Source organism: Phocoena sinus, chromosome 12 (genome assembly GCF_008692025.1).
Source record: "Phocoena sinus isolate mPhoSin1 chromosome 12, mPhoSin1.pri, whole genome shotgun sequence".
NCBI lineage: Eukaryota > Metazoa > Chordata > Mammalia > Artiodactyla > Phocoenidae > Phocoena > Phocoena sinus.
In genome coordinates, this window is record NC_045774.1 from 13650120 (window position 1) to 13666427 (window position 16308).

Below are 16308 nucleotides of genomic sequence, written 5' to 3' on the forward strand. Positions count from 1 at the left end.
GAGGATTCAGATTTTAAATATTATATTTACTAAGGGCAAAAAGTAATGCATTTGAGTTTCAGGACAAAATCCAAAGTATTTCCTTTCTGTCCCCACAAATCCCTAACTACTTTGATTTTTTAAAAATCTACCTGAAGTACATAGTTTTGGGCTTCTCTTTCTTGCATTTCTTCACCCCATTGGCTCACAAAATAATTGACAGTGGGGTAGGATGAGTTTTTGAAGACTCTTTGGTGCCCTCCCTCTTACTGTTCATTTTTGTTCTTTATAATTGAAGAACTTAAGTCTCAAACATATTTTCAAGAATTTGTCTTTAACCTTTGCATTTACTTTGTCCTCCATTTAGATTTTTTCTTTAGATGATAGAAGATTTGTTTAGTACTCGGATAAGGAATAATGAAGGCACTTCTCAGGTTTACTGGAGAAAACCCTACCATTGCGTTTCTTTTCTTCTTGTTTACAGGGTTACTGAGTGAAGGCATACGTTAGTATTTGATAAGAATTGTGTAAGTTTGTCTCTAATGAATAGATTCATCAATACTTTCCGCAAGTTATTCTCCAATGAGGTGTCAGGTGGATCATTGTAAATAGTAATAGAAGGAGCCAGTCACTGACCGTGTTTCCTAAAGCTTGCCATAGTGCACACAAGGACATAAATTTAGGTTCCTGTGAGGTCCAGATAGATGATGTAAACGATGAAGCAAGGTAGAAGCTGATCGTGGTAGCAGGAAAACGGAGTAGTCCCATGTGCTGTCTGGAAGAAGGACGCGAATACTCAATTCCACCTGGTGCTACCTCGATGAAATGCAAGCACAGTGACCCCAGGTTTAACAAATGAACGAGAAAGGCCAGTAGTCTGGATTTTTACTGAAATCTTATTATTTATTTAAGTTACCTATTAACTAATGCAGGTATTTGGCTACCTGTATATATATATATACATATACATACAGGTAGAAAACAGCTCATAAAGTGGTGATGCCTCTATTCACTAGGTTTTCCAATGTATCAAGAAAAGCTGGTGGTCTGGGTTTTTTATTTAAATTTTTTTGAAATTTTTCCCAAATAATTCAAATATTTTTTTGAAAGGTCTGTGGGCCCTGTATTAGTCTGCTATGGCTGCCATAACAGAATACCACAGACTGGATAGCTTAAACAACAGAAATGTATTTTCTCACAGTTCTGGAGGCTGAAAGTCCAAGATCAAGGTGTCATCAGGGTTGATTTCCTCCTTTTTTTCCAGGCTCGCCGACAGCTGCTTTGGCCCTGTGCCTTCAGGTGACCTTTCTTGTGTGTGTGTGCAGAGAGAGAGAGAGAAAGTGAGAGTGAGAGTTCCGGTGTTTCTTCCTCTTCTTATCAGGATACCAGTCCTATTGGATTAGGGCTCACTCTTATAACCTTGTTTCACCTTAATTGTCTCCTTAAAAGTTCTGTCTCCAAGTGCAGTCACATTGGGGATTAGGGCCTCAAACACGTGAATTTTGAAGATAATTCAGTCCATTCGGGCCTCTGGCTTACAAAATCAAACTTCTCCAAACCTAGAGGTTTTGTTAAAACAGATTCTTAGGTCGCCTTCCTTATTTTCTGGCTCAGAAGGTCTGAGGTGAGGTCCATCTATGTGATTCATCCTTTCTGGTTTCTGGAATTCTTCAGTCTCTTTGGATGTGTCTCTATTGCCCCTCCCACAATCTTAGGGCTATTAAAAGTTTATTGTATATTTCATAGGATTTTGCAAGGGAGAGGAGGTAAAACAGACAAAGAACCTGTGCTCCCCAAACCCATTATGGTTTTTAAGTTTTTAAGAAAGAAAATAATTTTGAAAAACATTTTTTCTTCACAAGTTGAGCAAAAGATCTTCAGATTCTATAATAAGCTGAACGTATAAACTTCAAAGTGCAGTTGGAGCTGGGTTGAGGTAGGAAATTCAACTTATATATTCAATTGCATTTTAAAAAAGAATGATATATAAGGAAAGAGAAATAATTTGTCCTCTATGAAAGGCATCAATCTTGTGGTTATTAGCATGTATTATAAATTTGTGGCCCATGGACACTAAAATGGATATAGAGAAAATTCTGGAGAAATTGTAAAATGGAGCCATCAAAATGATTATAAAGATTGTAATAGGTTCTGTCATAAAAGATTAAAGAAATGTGACACTCTTTATTTTCCATCAGCAAGTATTTTATATCTTACACAGTGCTAGGTTTAAAAGAAGTAGACATATGATCTTGTGATCTGTGGAAGTTCTCGATTTTTTTCTGTCTCTGAACCTGCTGAATGAACTTCAGCAGTGAGATAAAATCCCGTGGGTATATCTCAAATTATTTACAATGACTTTTGTGCTAGCTTTTACTTTACTCCTCAGATGTATAACTAGTAAATTTAAACCAATTACTCAAGAGTAAGGTGATTGTGGGATGATTTTGCTTCTGATATTTTTTTAAAAGTAAGCTATTTACAAACTTCTGAACTTTATTTTAGTATCGCACCGTATTAAATCTTGGCTGAGAATTATTTTTTTTGTTGTTTGTTTGTTTTTGCGGTACGCGAGGCTCTCACTGTTGTGGCCTCTCCCGTTGCGGAGCACGGGCTCCGGATGCGCAGGCTCAGCGGCCATGGCTCACGGGCCCAGCCGCTCCGCGGCATGTGGGATCTTCCCAGACCGGGGCACGAACCCGTGTCCCCTTCATCGGCAGGCGGACTCTCAACCACTGTGCCACCAGGGAAGCCCTTGGCTGAGAATTATTGAGCTAGAAGTCTAAGAAGTACCTTAGTTTTTTTCTAATTTGTCCAGGGATTATGACGAGGAGGATAAGTAGCTAACTGTATTCTATAGAGGTTGACTGAGCTAGAGCTACCATACAAGTCTATGTTCCTGGGACTTCCTCATAGTTGGGAAGACATTGAAATGAATAATTGGAGACAATTGTAGACAGATTAATTCTGAGTACTTTATAGTTGTCAGTGCCCCAAAGTAGGGAACTGAATCCCCCCAGTCTCCTTCTACTCTCTTAACTGTTTCTCTTAATAATTAACTATTTCTTGCCTTTCCTTTATCTTTAAAATGTATTCTGCAAATCATGCTCTAAATTTACCACCTGCATTTTTATTCCCTTTGAACAAATAATGTGGATTTTGAAGGACTATTTATGTATATGTATCATCTTCTCCCTTTGTTTTTCATGTCAGTCCATGTACAGAGGATCACCGGTTAGTACAAATTTTAGAATTTTTAACTCCTGACTTTTATAGGTAAAGGAGAACATAAGTTTCATGCTATTTGGTAACAAATTTCAAAGTAAGCGCATCTTCTTAAACTTCCCCTCACAGTTTCTTTTACATTCCAGTCAACTTCTGAATGTAAAGAATAACCTTTTTTTTTTTTTCCTGTCTGGCATTTTGTTGGTAATTCCTCGCATGATGTCATATTTTTTTCAACTTTAAACCAGTTTTTGAAATTCATTCTGTAGTTGTGTTTATTGTGTGCACCTAATGAATACCCCTGAAATTTCCACTGAAACCATATTTTTATGGCTCACCCTGCTTCCTCTTGTGTACTGCTGCACAGGCATGACCAAATGTTATTGACGTCTAGTAAAGTGCTACTTATTGCATAATTAAGTGGTCTGTAATCTTCTAGTACATTACTAGTACAGTTTTTCTTTTTAAACAGATTAAATTAGTCAACATTAACTCCACTGATATAGCTGATGGCCGACCCTCGATAGTTCTCGGACTGATGTGGACCATTATTCTGTATTTCCAGGTATTGTACTTCTTCAGCTCCCTTTTCAGTTGATATAAATGTCACAGATGGAGGTAGTGGTGGACATTTTGATGGTGAATAATGCCCTCATTTTCTGTACCTTTGCGGCTGAACCTCAAGTTAGCAGAGATGTGACCTTCACATGTACATTGTTTTTTGTTGGCAGAAAATGCCCTCTTTTTCTCCGCTAAGGTGTTATATATGGAACTCCCCAAAGTACTCGGCCAGGTACCCAGTCCGAGAAGTGGGTAGAACACGATGGAGATGAAATATTGGTGTAAAAAGAGTTCAGGAAGTTTTTCTTTGTCCTCTGGAAGGGAGCGGTTCTATGCTCCTATTAGACATTAAGGGGAGAAATTAACTTCTGCTCTCTCTTGGATAATTCTTCTAGCCGTAAGGTTGTTTCTTTAAAGAAATGGACTTTATTTTTTAGAGCAATTTCAGGTTCTCAGCAAAACTGAGCAAAGTGTACAGAAATTTCCCATGTACCTCCTGCACCCACACATGCATAGCCTCCCCTTAACCAGTATCCCCCATGGGAGTGGAACATTGGTTACAATTAATGAACCTTTACTGACACATCACTATCATTTTAAGGTTTGTAGTTTACATTAGGATTCACTCTTGGTGTGTACATCCTTTGAGTCTGGAGAACCATTAGGTTTTGTTTTCTTCATTCATGCATGTATTTAACAAGTGTTCATTACTGTGTACAAGGTCCCATTTTAGATGTGGAAGGAAGTGCAAACAGGAGTAAGACACTGGTCGTGCCCTTTAAGAGCTTATATTGTTGGGAGGTTAAGGGTGTTAAGATCAATCAAGTTGGAAAATTAAACCACCTGAGAAGAGAAGAACAAAGATAATGCTGACGTAATGCTGACGTTTTGCCGACTGTTGATGCCCACGCAGATTGAGGAGTTGACCAGCAACTTACCACAGCTGCAGCCTCTGTCCAGCAGCACATCCTCCGTGGACAGCGTGGTCAGCTCTGAGACCACCAGCCCCCCAAGCAAACGGAAGGTGGCCACCAAGATCCAAGGAAATGCTAAGAAGGCTTTATTAAAGTGGGTCCAGTACACAGTCGCCAAGTAAGTACCAAGAAGGAGTTTGTTTAAATTAGAAACCCTTGAATAATTTGAGTTATCAATTTATGACTGAGTGCACATTCCAGTGATTGCAAAATTTGTGGAGACAGAGGAATGAATGGCTTTGCTCCGGCTCTCATTTCACTCTTCCCTTGAATTAAAATGTAAACAGAAAGCATCCCTGATACTCTAGGAAAATGGTGTAATAAATCTAAATCCTTCTTCACTTGTGTGATGGGACCCAATTAAGTTGTTTAATCCCTACACTTGATTAGCATGAGGACTAATGCCATTTAGGTCATTGTTTGGATTTTCTGCTGCTATTAGATAATCTTTACACAAATAAATTAGAGGTTTAAACGTGATTATCTCTTCGTAAGACTATTGAGTTCTATTTAATAATATTGTGGACTGAGATCCACATTCTGAAATAATCATATTTGTTTTTATACCTTGAAACTTCCTGGCAATTTTATTTTTCAGTGTTTTCTTTGATCTTATCTTTTATCTGGAATGTACATTCTTTTGTCAGCTCCAGCTATATGGACTGGGAGTTTGCTTCTAAGCATAATAAATTTACATGTTTGCACATATATGTGAGGATACTGGATATAAAATTACTACTCTCAAAAAGTACTTTCTCGGGCTTCCCTGGTGGCGCAGTGGTTGGGAGTCCGCCTGCTGATGCGGGAGACGTGGGTTCGTGCCCCGGTCTGGGAAGATCCCACATGCCGCGGAGCGGCTGGGCCCGTGAGCTGTGGCCGCTGAGCCTGCGCGTCCGGAGTCTGTGCTCCGCAACGGGAGAGGCCACAACAGTGAGGAGCCCGCGTACCAAAAAAAAAAAAAAAAAAAAAAAAAAAAAAAAGTACTTTCTCATAGCAATTGCAATCGAGTTTCAAGTTGATCATACCAATATTTTGTGGTCAGATGTGGTACGTAATAAGATCTCTTCACCTAGAAGATGTGTTTTTGTAAGATTTTCCTAAATGACATGTAAAATTAACTCGCTTTCTATTTTGTTTCACATGCCTAGATATAACCCACATCTAATTCTCTCCTTCTGGAAAATAGTTGTAAACAAGTACTTATCATTATAAAACACTGAGGCACTAAACACAGGAAGTTCTATTTTTAAAGAGTTTGAAGAGCAAAAATAAAGAGAGAAAAAAATAAACATAGAGAAGATGTAATTAGTGTTACTAACATATAGTTTTATTTAACTTGTAAAGTGTGTTGATGGTTTTCTAATTTGGGGTATATTTTTATGATTCAAGTTGCAATTAAAAATATTTCTGAAAGCAAAGCTTTGTGACTCTTGGGACTCTAGTAGGGATGAAATTAAAAGCCCTTCCCACATTGCTGGCATGCTCTTTGCATTCCATCTACAGTGGGTATTACTAATCTCTTTTGCAGCTTAACCAAGCAGGGAGAAGAAACATGTTGGGTAGGAGAGGACTGGTGACCACATGCTACAACATATATCATGATGCTATCACGATAAAAATTTGTAATAATGTCAATGTGACATTCTGTTGTCTGTTGCTCCACACAGCATTTAATTAAACAAAGTAAATAAATTTTCATTTAATATTATATAGCTTGAAATAAAATCAAATTCAATGATGTTGGCGTTTTCCTGCATAAGTTGTGTTTCACACATGATGTGCAGGGGTCTAATAATAATCGTCATTCCTGCAACTTGTATGTTTGTAACATTGGTGGAAGTTGTATTTTCCTTACCTGTATAAGTGTCCTGATTTGTGGACCCAAGGATTCTCCACCTATCAACCCCTCGGTGAGATTCACTTATTTAACAGCTGCATAAATTGTAGAGATTTAGGGAGATGACCGCTTTCTGCCATGAATAGTCTGGAATGAACACATGATTCTGTCATGCGACCACACTGTCGATTATTTTTCTAAAAGCTATTTTACACTATCCTGGTATTTATTTTTCAAGCAATTTCTTACCTGACATGGATAAAATAACTTTAGAATCTGTACCTAGTTCAGTATATGACATGTCTGTAAAATTATAATTTGTGAGACTCTGTAGTGTGAAGGTTTATCCATCTCACAAGACTGAAGATGGCGAAAAAGGATAAAACATCCAGTGAACACCAAATTGTCGGAGTGTATTGAGTTTTCATATAAAATTTCAAAATACTTGATAAGTTAATCAAAAAACTGTTTCAGTAACACAAGATAGTTAATCCCCCCCCTTCTTTTTTTTTTTTCTTTACCAATTTCGTCTACTATCTGTACTGTCAGAAATGAAAGCATGTCTGACATTTGCATACCTTCTTTTCAAATGTCTAGGAACAATTGTATTTTAGGACAAAAATCAGGAAGATAACCAAACACATGAAGACATGTGTATACAGACCCATTCAAAATAACTTGAAGCAAATATGTATTAGCCTATAAACTGGATGTACTTCTTTAAGTGATGTATCTAAGTTTCTTTCAGTTTGTATCACTTCTTTAAGTGAGGTATCTAAATCTTCTTTGATTTTGTATCTACAATTCAGAGGCTTGGACTAAAGCTTTTTAGGAATGTCACCTACTGGTTTGATCTAATACAAAACATTATAAGTGTGTGTGCGTGCGTCTGTGTGTGTGTGTGTATTCAACAAATAAGGAGGAAGACCATGTAACAAACCATTTTTAATTGTTCCAACATGGTGAATATTTAGGAAAACATTTTATATATACAATAAAGTTCAAACAAGTAATCTTTGTTTGAAGTAAATCCACGACAGAGCAAAGATTTGCCGCCAGCACGTTGACCTCAAGGCAATTCTAAAAAAAGAGTTTAAAAAACAATTTGCTCAAACAGTTTGATGGTAGGGTAAATTAATCTTGTCTGTACTTATGTGGAGTACAGGGTTTTTTGTGACTAATTTAGAGACAGCATCACAACCATTTGCATTTTGTTCATTCTACAGCATTTGATATAATTCAGCCCCATTATATCTGTCTGTTATCATCTGTGCATGTACAACACAGGCTGCTTGTCATTGTCGTTAGAAATGAGTTAGAGACTTCTTCAAAAAAATACACAATGGTGAATTATTGCCAGTTTCGGTGTTCCCTTTTTTTATTTTGTCAGGTGTTTCTTCTCTCTATTGGTTTCCTTTAAAAATGTGCTTTCCATTGAGTCTTTCAATTACTGAAAACTGTAATATAGAAAACTCTTTAAGTGTGGAACCAGAATTTCTACACCTTATCTTGGTACCCATTAAAAATTTTGCTTTGCTTATTTTTTCTCAAAACCAGTATACCGGTATAGCTAACTGCACATCATCCATGGCCGAGGAGGATTGGATTGAGTCTTTGAGGAAGTGTGCATTACCTGTTTAGAAAGTGACATTATCATTATTTTCTTTAAAGGCAGAGCGGAATAGAAGTAAAAGACTTCGGGAGGAGTTGGAGAAGTGGAGTGGCCTTTCATTCAGTCATCCATGCTATTCAACCGGAACTAGTGGACTTGGAGAAGGTGAAAGGAAGATCTAACCGGGAAAACCTGGAGGAGGCTTTCACTATTGCTGAAACGGAGCTGGGAATCCCGAGACTCCTAGATCCCGAAGGCACGTTGAGCGACTTCTGGCTCTTGTACCCCTCAACTCAGTAGGGTTGTATGTCTTAAACCCAGATATTACAGATGCCTTCCGAGAGGTCAGAAAACTTTGAAAAGTGGGAAGGAGTAGTATCTTCCTGCCCAGTTTTCTTTTGGAAAAATATTTGCCACTATACATGGGAGCAAAATGCAGCTGTGTTGCTCCTAACAGCCCTTGACATGGGTGGTAGCGGCCAGGGGAACTGTACTTACTCAGTGTACCTCTGGATGGAATGAAAGTTTTACAACTGAGTGTACTGCGAGGAGGAGAATCTGGAAGAGTAAAAAATTGTTAGTAATCTCAGAGCGTATCTTTAAAATGTTAGTCATTAGAAACTTAGAAATGTTGATAACTATCCAGTATTTAGGTGTCAGTCAGAAAAACTACCCAAGTGATTGACCTAATATCTTTCACTAGAATTTCTTGGCAATTTTTTGGTAAGGCTGTGAATTTTAAGACTTTCTGGAAATGGAGTTAACTCTGTCAAGCCTTCAAAAGGCAATTTTGATGCCTTTAATAAACTTCTAGTTGTTTGTTAAATTAAAATAAAAGGGTCAAAGTGAATTTTCCAAAAGTCCCAGATAATTTCTTATTTGGCTTGGGAATTATGGAAATTTCCATTAATGAATGCAAAAATGTAAATACAGTGAAAGGAAGTTTTTTTTTAATATTTTATTTTCTTTATTTTATCTGTTGTTTTTGGCTGCATCGGGTCTTCATTGTGGCACGTGGGCTTCTCTCTAGTTGTGGCGCGAGGGCTTCAGAGCGTGCGAGCTCAGTAGCTGCAGCGCAGGCTTAGTTGCCCTGCGGCATGTGGGATCTTAGTTCCCCGACCGGGGATCAAACCTGCGTCCCCTGCATTGGAAGGTGGATTCTTTACCACTGGACCACCAGGGAAGTCCCGCAAATTATTTTTAAAGATGAGATTTCAGAATGAACATTTCTAGCTCTAAAACAGCGTCTACCTGCTTGGCTTTCTCTGAGATGATGGCCAGCATGGAGATCCCTTGACATTTTAGGGACCTGTGGTGCCCGACCCCACTCCAGTCTCACTAGGGGAGCCATGGACTTTCCACCGTGTGTCTTCACGCACACACACACAAAGCCAATAGTATCCAGGACACTACTCAGCTCAAGGGGAAAGACACACAAATATCACAGCCCTCACTTCAGACAATGCATCAGAGCTGAAATTTCTTCCTAGAGTAGGATAGGAGGAGGATATGAATGGTTCTTTCATATCCACCAGACCAGAGGATCTTAATATTTTCTTTGATCATCAGAAATTGAGTTTGCCCAAATGCAAGGCTATCCCACATATAAAGTGATTATTTTCCTAATGAGAACTTCCACTTCAAAAAAGTTTTTAGCCAACTTGAGCATATAAACTCTTAGGAATACAGATTAAATAGACCAATATCTAGTATAACAATTGTTTTATGATTTAGTCCCATGTGTATTTAAAAACATATACTATAATTAAGTCATGTATTAAATGTTGTTTTTCTTTCCACTTTCACTCTTCATGAAAGTTTTACTCTTCACATGCATTCTCCACATCAGTGATCATATCATTTCTAAAATCACCTCTGAGTCATCTTGTGAATTCCAGAATACGTTATCTCTAAGTCTATTAAGAGTTGTACCACTTCTTAAATCCTACATTGATGGTCACTAGAAATTAAATTTCAAATCACAAGAAACAATACAAAATATTAGGGCAGTTTTATACTTTGATTTTCATGGTTTTTGTTTCTTCTGGTTTTTTTTTCTCTATTGGTGCAGATATTGTATTTCTAATCTCCAAATGTAACCCCTTATTCCATTGCCTTTAAAAGGGATATTTAAGACTTGTTGAAAACATTCAACACTTCTTATGTATCCAGTCTTACCCTGATTCTATAATTACTAAATTCATATAAATATCTTTGCTTGATTTTTACTGATTTAATTAGGTAAACATCTATATACTTTAAAATGAGAGTGATTGAGATCTTTTCAGGCTCTGTTTCACTCAAAGAGTACTTGATTGTTCAAAGTACAGTGACTTAGATGGAAGGCTCCACAATGGAGAAGCTGCGTAAGGACTTGGACATAAGGCATCTCTCTCTTTTCTAAAATAGATTGATATTTGGCCATATGTAGTATGTAGACTACGTAGTCACTTGTCATTCAGTGCCACATCTGTTAGCATGTTTTACTACTCATCTACCCCAACTCTGAAATGTACATATTATTTGTATTTTAGTAACTAGACAGAATGTAGGAACAACTATATATATCTCATATTTCTGATGAGTGTAGAGATTATTTAAATGAAACATGTACTACTTTCCTAAAAGCTCTTGGTTAAAATATGTCATCTTTCTGAGTCGTAAAATTTTCCCCATGGATTATCCAGACTAAACTGGTTTTTCCTGTCACCATCTCTAAATAGTACTCTATTTTTCTTTTGCATTTAGGACAGTGTCTTTTGGTATATTCTCTAGATTTCAAAGTTTGCATTATTAAAATCTTTTTAATGCTATTTAATTTATTCACATTTGGGTTTGGTTTTTCCAGATGTTGATGTGGATAAACCAGATGAGAAGTCTATTATGACCTACGTAGCCCAGTTTCTGAAACATTATCCCGACGTTCACAGTACAGGCACTGATGGGCAAGAGATTGATGTAAGTGTTTGTTTTTGTTTGAGTGCTGATAATACACTCGATGGTAGTGACTTGGATTTTTAATATGCTGTTTTCAAAAAATTAAACTGGAATGCATTTTAATATGAGAGCAACTGAGTAAAGACTGATATCACCAATTGGGGAAGAGATTAGAGGGAAAGATTTCTCTGATTTGTATGTTGGATATAGCAGAGAAAGAATTATTAATAATAAATACTGAACATATAATAGTGAGGGATTAAAATCTAGGAAAGATAGGGAATTCCCTGGTGGTGCAGTGGTTAGGACTCCACTCTTTCATTGCCGAGGGCACAGGTTCAATCTCTGGTCGGGGAACCAAGATCCCCCAAACAGCACGGCATGGCAAATAAAATGAAATGAAATAAAATAGTAGAGTAGAATAAAGTAAAGATAGCAGTGTCGGGAAACTTTATTGTAGCAATTTGACGATTGAATTAATTTTATATCCATCATATTATTTATGCATTTAGATCCTGAGTTCCCTTCTTCTGTTCAGTCTGATAAAATCTAATTTTGACTTTTAGATTTATAAGTTGCTACTCATTGCAAACATATGTAAGTAAGGCAAACTTATGAAAGTTCTAATTATTCACTGTGTTTAGATTCTCAGCCTCTTAGGAGTTTAAATAACATTTATATTTTTTCATACTGCTCAAATGATATATGTTTTTGTCATAAATAAATAAAAACAAAAGTTGGGAAAAAAAGAAAATTACCTGTACTTGACCTTCTGCAGAGAATCTATTCTAAAAAAATTAATACTTTGGTGTGAGTTCCATGTGTGTAGACACATAAAATATTTTAACAAAAATATTGATAGAATTGTAGTATACATACAATTTTATAATTTTCTGTTTTCTGTTAACATCATACAAAACCCTTCTCATGCCATTCTTTCTAGAACATCATATAGACGTACAGTAATTTATTTACCCAATATTAATTGTTGAAAATTTCTGATTTTTTGCTGTTATAAAAAATACTTCTATGAACAATTTTGTAATAAGCATTGTTTTACAGCTCTTTCTTAGAAGAGAACTTCCTAGACTAAAGGGCATACGGATTTTTACTGCCTTTGAAATGATTTTTTTCAAATCCTCCTGTGGAAAGATCTCCCATTTTACAGTCCAGCCAGCACACCAGAATGCCTACATTCTGTTTTGAGCAACAATGGATATTATTCTCCTATTTTTTAGAAGTACTGTAGTATTGTTTAGTTTTGATTTTGTTTTGTGTTGTGGTTTTGGTTTTGGGTTTTTGTGGGTTTTTTTTTTTTTTTAGAGGGATGTGGATTTACTACTGAATTTAAAATTAATTATTAGGCAGAATGACATTAGGGAAGAATTATAAATGGAATTTTCAAGACATGTTAAAAACAATCTCTCTGTCTTTACTGTTGAGGCCTCTACTAGAGTTCTCAGAGAGGTTTGAGATTATAATGAAGAGAAACAAGAAAAACAAAAAACAAAGTGTACTGTGTGTCTTAGAAATGGATCTAAGGAAGGAAAAGGTCAGGGGAACATACACCAAAGTTTTCAAGTAGGAAAAGGTTTTGCACTAATAGAAATCTTCGTAAAAGAATTAAGCAAAACAGCGATAACTGGTGTTTCCTAGGTCACTTAGATGAAGTTAAGGTGGCATCTGATAGAACTATGTTAGTTATTTTTAAAAACTATGGTTTCCAAAAAAACCAAAAAACTATGGTTTCAAGAAACCTTTTGTTGTTGTTGTTCCTTGCCAGGCTTCAGGCACAAATGTTGATCACCAGAGTGACTTATTCTGTAGTTAGAAAAATAGTGTTCCTAAGGAGCACCACTGAAAGCGGAAGACTCTGTGCAAATTCCAGTGTGGACTGAGTTGTGTGCTTGGGATTCATTTGGGGTTTTCTGGGTTTTGAGAATATAATTGGGCATGGACAGTGCTCTGTGAATAAGAAACTCTGTAAGGAGGTGTATTAGACTTAGCTCATACGGCATAGAGAATATCAGCTTTCCACCTGATTGTCATATCTCAAGCTCTTATGTTACCCAGTTGGATTTACTTCTGAGCTGATTTCTAAGCTTGTACATCAAATGCTACAATACTACACTGCCTTATTTGATTCAAACATTTTGATACTTTCAAAAGTTGTTAAAACATCTTAAAATAATTATACCCTTAAAATTATTGTCTATTTATTTATAGACAGGTGCCTCACCATTTTTCTTGTTTCCTATATAATTTTTTCCATGATTTATATTATTTTTCTATATATTATCTTTTCATATTGTTAGGAAATACTTCCAGGTTTCCCATCTTTTGCAAATTCTATCCAAATTCTTAAGGTAAGATTTAAGTAATCTTGAATTAGTGACCTCTTTCAAACATTCTGCATTCTGTAGCTTGTTAGCCATTCTTTTGCATGTATTTGTCTTTATGTACACATTTATTTTAACACCTTAATTCTGTTATTTCCTTTTCCTTTCTAGTAGAACAAATGACATATGTGTTATTAAATGTTAGTTACAGTCTAAGCCACTCCCATGGCTTCCTCACTAATCTTTAATTCTAAGATGACATTAATTTCTTTTTAATAATACTTAATAGCACTAATAAAAGGAAAAATTAAAATAACTACAATTTCTTTATATGCGACGTGGAAAATTAAAATAAAGTTAAAGATTTATTTTTGTACTTTAAAATATTAAGCAAGAAATAATTGAAAAAGGTAAGTGTTCAATTAGTTTGTAATCCTGAGTTTCATCACATCTCTTCTGTGCAATGTTGAGTTGTATGGTTTAGTAAAGTTCATGGCACATGTTGAGTGCTCAAAAAAATATTTGTGGGGCTTCCCTGGTGGCGCAGTGGTTGAGAGTCTGCCTGCCAATGCAGGGGACACGGGTTCATGCCCCGGTCCGGGAGGATCCCACGTGCCGCGGAGCGGCTGGGCCTGTGAGCCATGGCCCCTGAGCCTGCGTGTACGGAGCCTGTGCTCCGCAACGGGAGAGGCCACAGCAGTGAGAGGCCCGCGTACCGCAAAAAAAATAAAAATAATATACACTAGTAATCCAATATTACTGTGACTGTAGCTCCTCAAATTCAGTCAAAATTAATCTGATCCAGAACAGTCCTCTGTGTTACCAATGGCCTTGGGTTAAGAAGCAGCCAGAGGCCTGTTTCCACTCCCATTACAGCCATTGCTTTTTCTGAGTATTTTTGAACTTACATATTTCTTCTTAAGAACTTTTTTTTTTTTTTTTTGCTGTACGCGGGCCTCTCACTGTTGTGGCCTCTCCCGTTGCGGAGCACAGGCTCCGGACGCGGAGGCCCAGTGGTGATGGCTCACGTGCCCAGCCGCTCCGCGGCATGTGGGATCTTCCCGGACCAGGGCACGAACCCGTGTCCCCTGCATCGGCAGGTGGACTCCCAACCACTGTGCCACCAGGGAAGCCCCAGCACATTTTCTTAATTAAATAAATGTTTCTTGAGAAGAACAATGGAGGTAGGTAATTTCAGTATTCAGCACAATAATTATGATTTTTTTTTAGAATTAATTTTTGTTTCTTATTCTCCCAAAGAGGTGAGGGCAGGGAGAAAGAAAATTTGTCAGAGACATTTGGAACTTATTAAATATTCAGTATATTCTAGGATCAGTCAAGTATTAATCAGCAATTAGGTAAATGCACAGATACTAATACAATTGTAATGTCTGCTGGTTTCTAGAGAGAAGACATGCTAATTTTGAAGGAAACGAAAGCTTGGATAGAACAATTTGAAAGAGATTTGACAAGGGCACAGATGACAGAATCAAATTTGCAGGATAAATATCAGGTAATGTATGGAAAACAGATTTCAATTTTTTTAAAAGCCTTTCATGAGTAACATTCCTATTTATCATTTAATCTGTGTTTAATCTTTCAAATGATATTAATGAGAAATGTCTTTAAAGAAATAATATACATTATTTTGTTTACATATAATTTAATAATTGTATTTCTGTATAAATAGGTAGTTTTTAAAATTTAATACATTTATATATTGTGATGTGATTGCCATTGTAGCAATAATTAGCACCTCTATCATGTTACATAATTATCATTTCTTTTTAGTGGTTGAGATGCTTAAGTTCTACTGTCTTAGCAAGTTTGATGGTTATAATACAGTATTGTTGTCTATATTCACTGTACCGTGGATTTGACATCTAGGACTTATTTACTACTCGTTTGAAGTTTGTATACTTAAATATCCGTCCTATTCCCCTCTACCCCCAGTCCCCTGATAACCAGCATTTTGCTGTTTTTATGAGTTTGACTTTTTTAGATTCCATGTATAAGTGATATTATACAGTGTTTCTATTTCTCTGTCTGCTTTATCTCACTTAGTATAATGTCCTCAAGTTTCATCCACGTTGTCACAAATGGCAGGAGGTTCTTCTTCTTCATGACTGAATAACATTCTGTGTATACATACAGCACATCGTCTTTGCCCGTTCATCCATTAATGGGCACTTAGGTTGTTTCCATATCTTGGCTATTGTGATAGTGCTGTAATAAACGTGGAGTGCATATATCTCTTCGATATTCTGTTTTCATTTCCTTTGGGGGGTGCACCCAGAGATGGAGTTGGTAGTTTTAAATTGTACGTACCTGCACTGTATAGAGTTCTGAGGCTTCATGACTTTCCGAGAACTCATAGTCTTGCAGGTGACCCAAAACACACACATTTAATCGCTGCTTTTGTACAACTCATGATCTTACAGATGTTACCTAATAAAAAATTCCACCAAAAAATGACTTCAGTGCCAAGCTGAAAATTACTATAGAACAAACTGAATCAAATAAAACATTGCAACATGACTATTTGGAGTGGGCCCATTAATGAGATCAGTTTCTCCTGCCACCTGCCTCCTTGAACACTATTGCATTCACACTTCAGCCAGTGTTATTATTGCCGCGGAGGTTCTTCTTTCTTCCAGTCTCATTACACTATCATTAATTGTATTTCAGCTTCCAATTTCCACTTCCAGAGTTTTTTCCATTAAATTGTGACTTAACTCTGTGTAGCATTGACATTTTCTCCTACTTAAAATATCATTGCATTTTAGTGGCAAAACTATAGTATATTCTAATCTACATTGTGTTTTGATCATTTTTGCTACAAAA

At 36.6% G+C, this 16308-nt stretch overlaps 1 protein-coding gene across 20 annotated transcripts in view; it reads left to right on the forward strand.

Annotated features, from left to right (window-relative positions):
• The window catches only part of SYNE1 (spectrin repeat containing nuclear envelope protein 1), a 457069-nt gene that overhangs the window by 112665 nt on the left and 328096 nt on the right, over positions 1-16308 (forward strand). For 19 of the 20 annotated variants that reach the window (XR_004352467.1, XR_004352466.1, XR_004352464.1 and 16 more), the window contains exons 6-10: positions 3677-3769; positions 4679-4857; positions 8248-8444; positions 11037-11146; positions 14870-14977. Coding sequence is in view for 14 of the 20 variants with exons in the window: in XM_032650736.1 (XP_032506627.1) it covers positions 3677-3769; positions 4679-4857; positions 8248-8444; positions 11037-11146; positions 14870-14977 (687 nt within the window). In the remaining 6 variants the exon portion in view is untranslated. Of the gene's footprint in view, positions 1-3676; positions 3770-4678; positions 4858-8247; positions 8445-11036; positions 11147-13440; positions 13492-14869; positions 14978-16308 lie in introns of all 20 variants that reach the window. The other variant, XM_032650745.1, reaches the window with a different exon arrangement.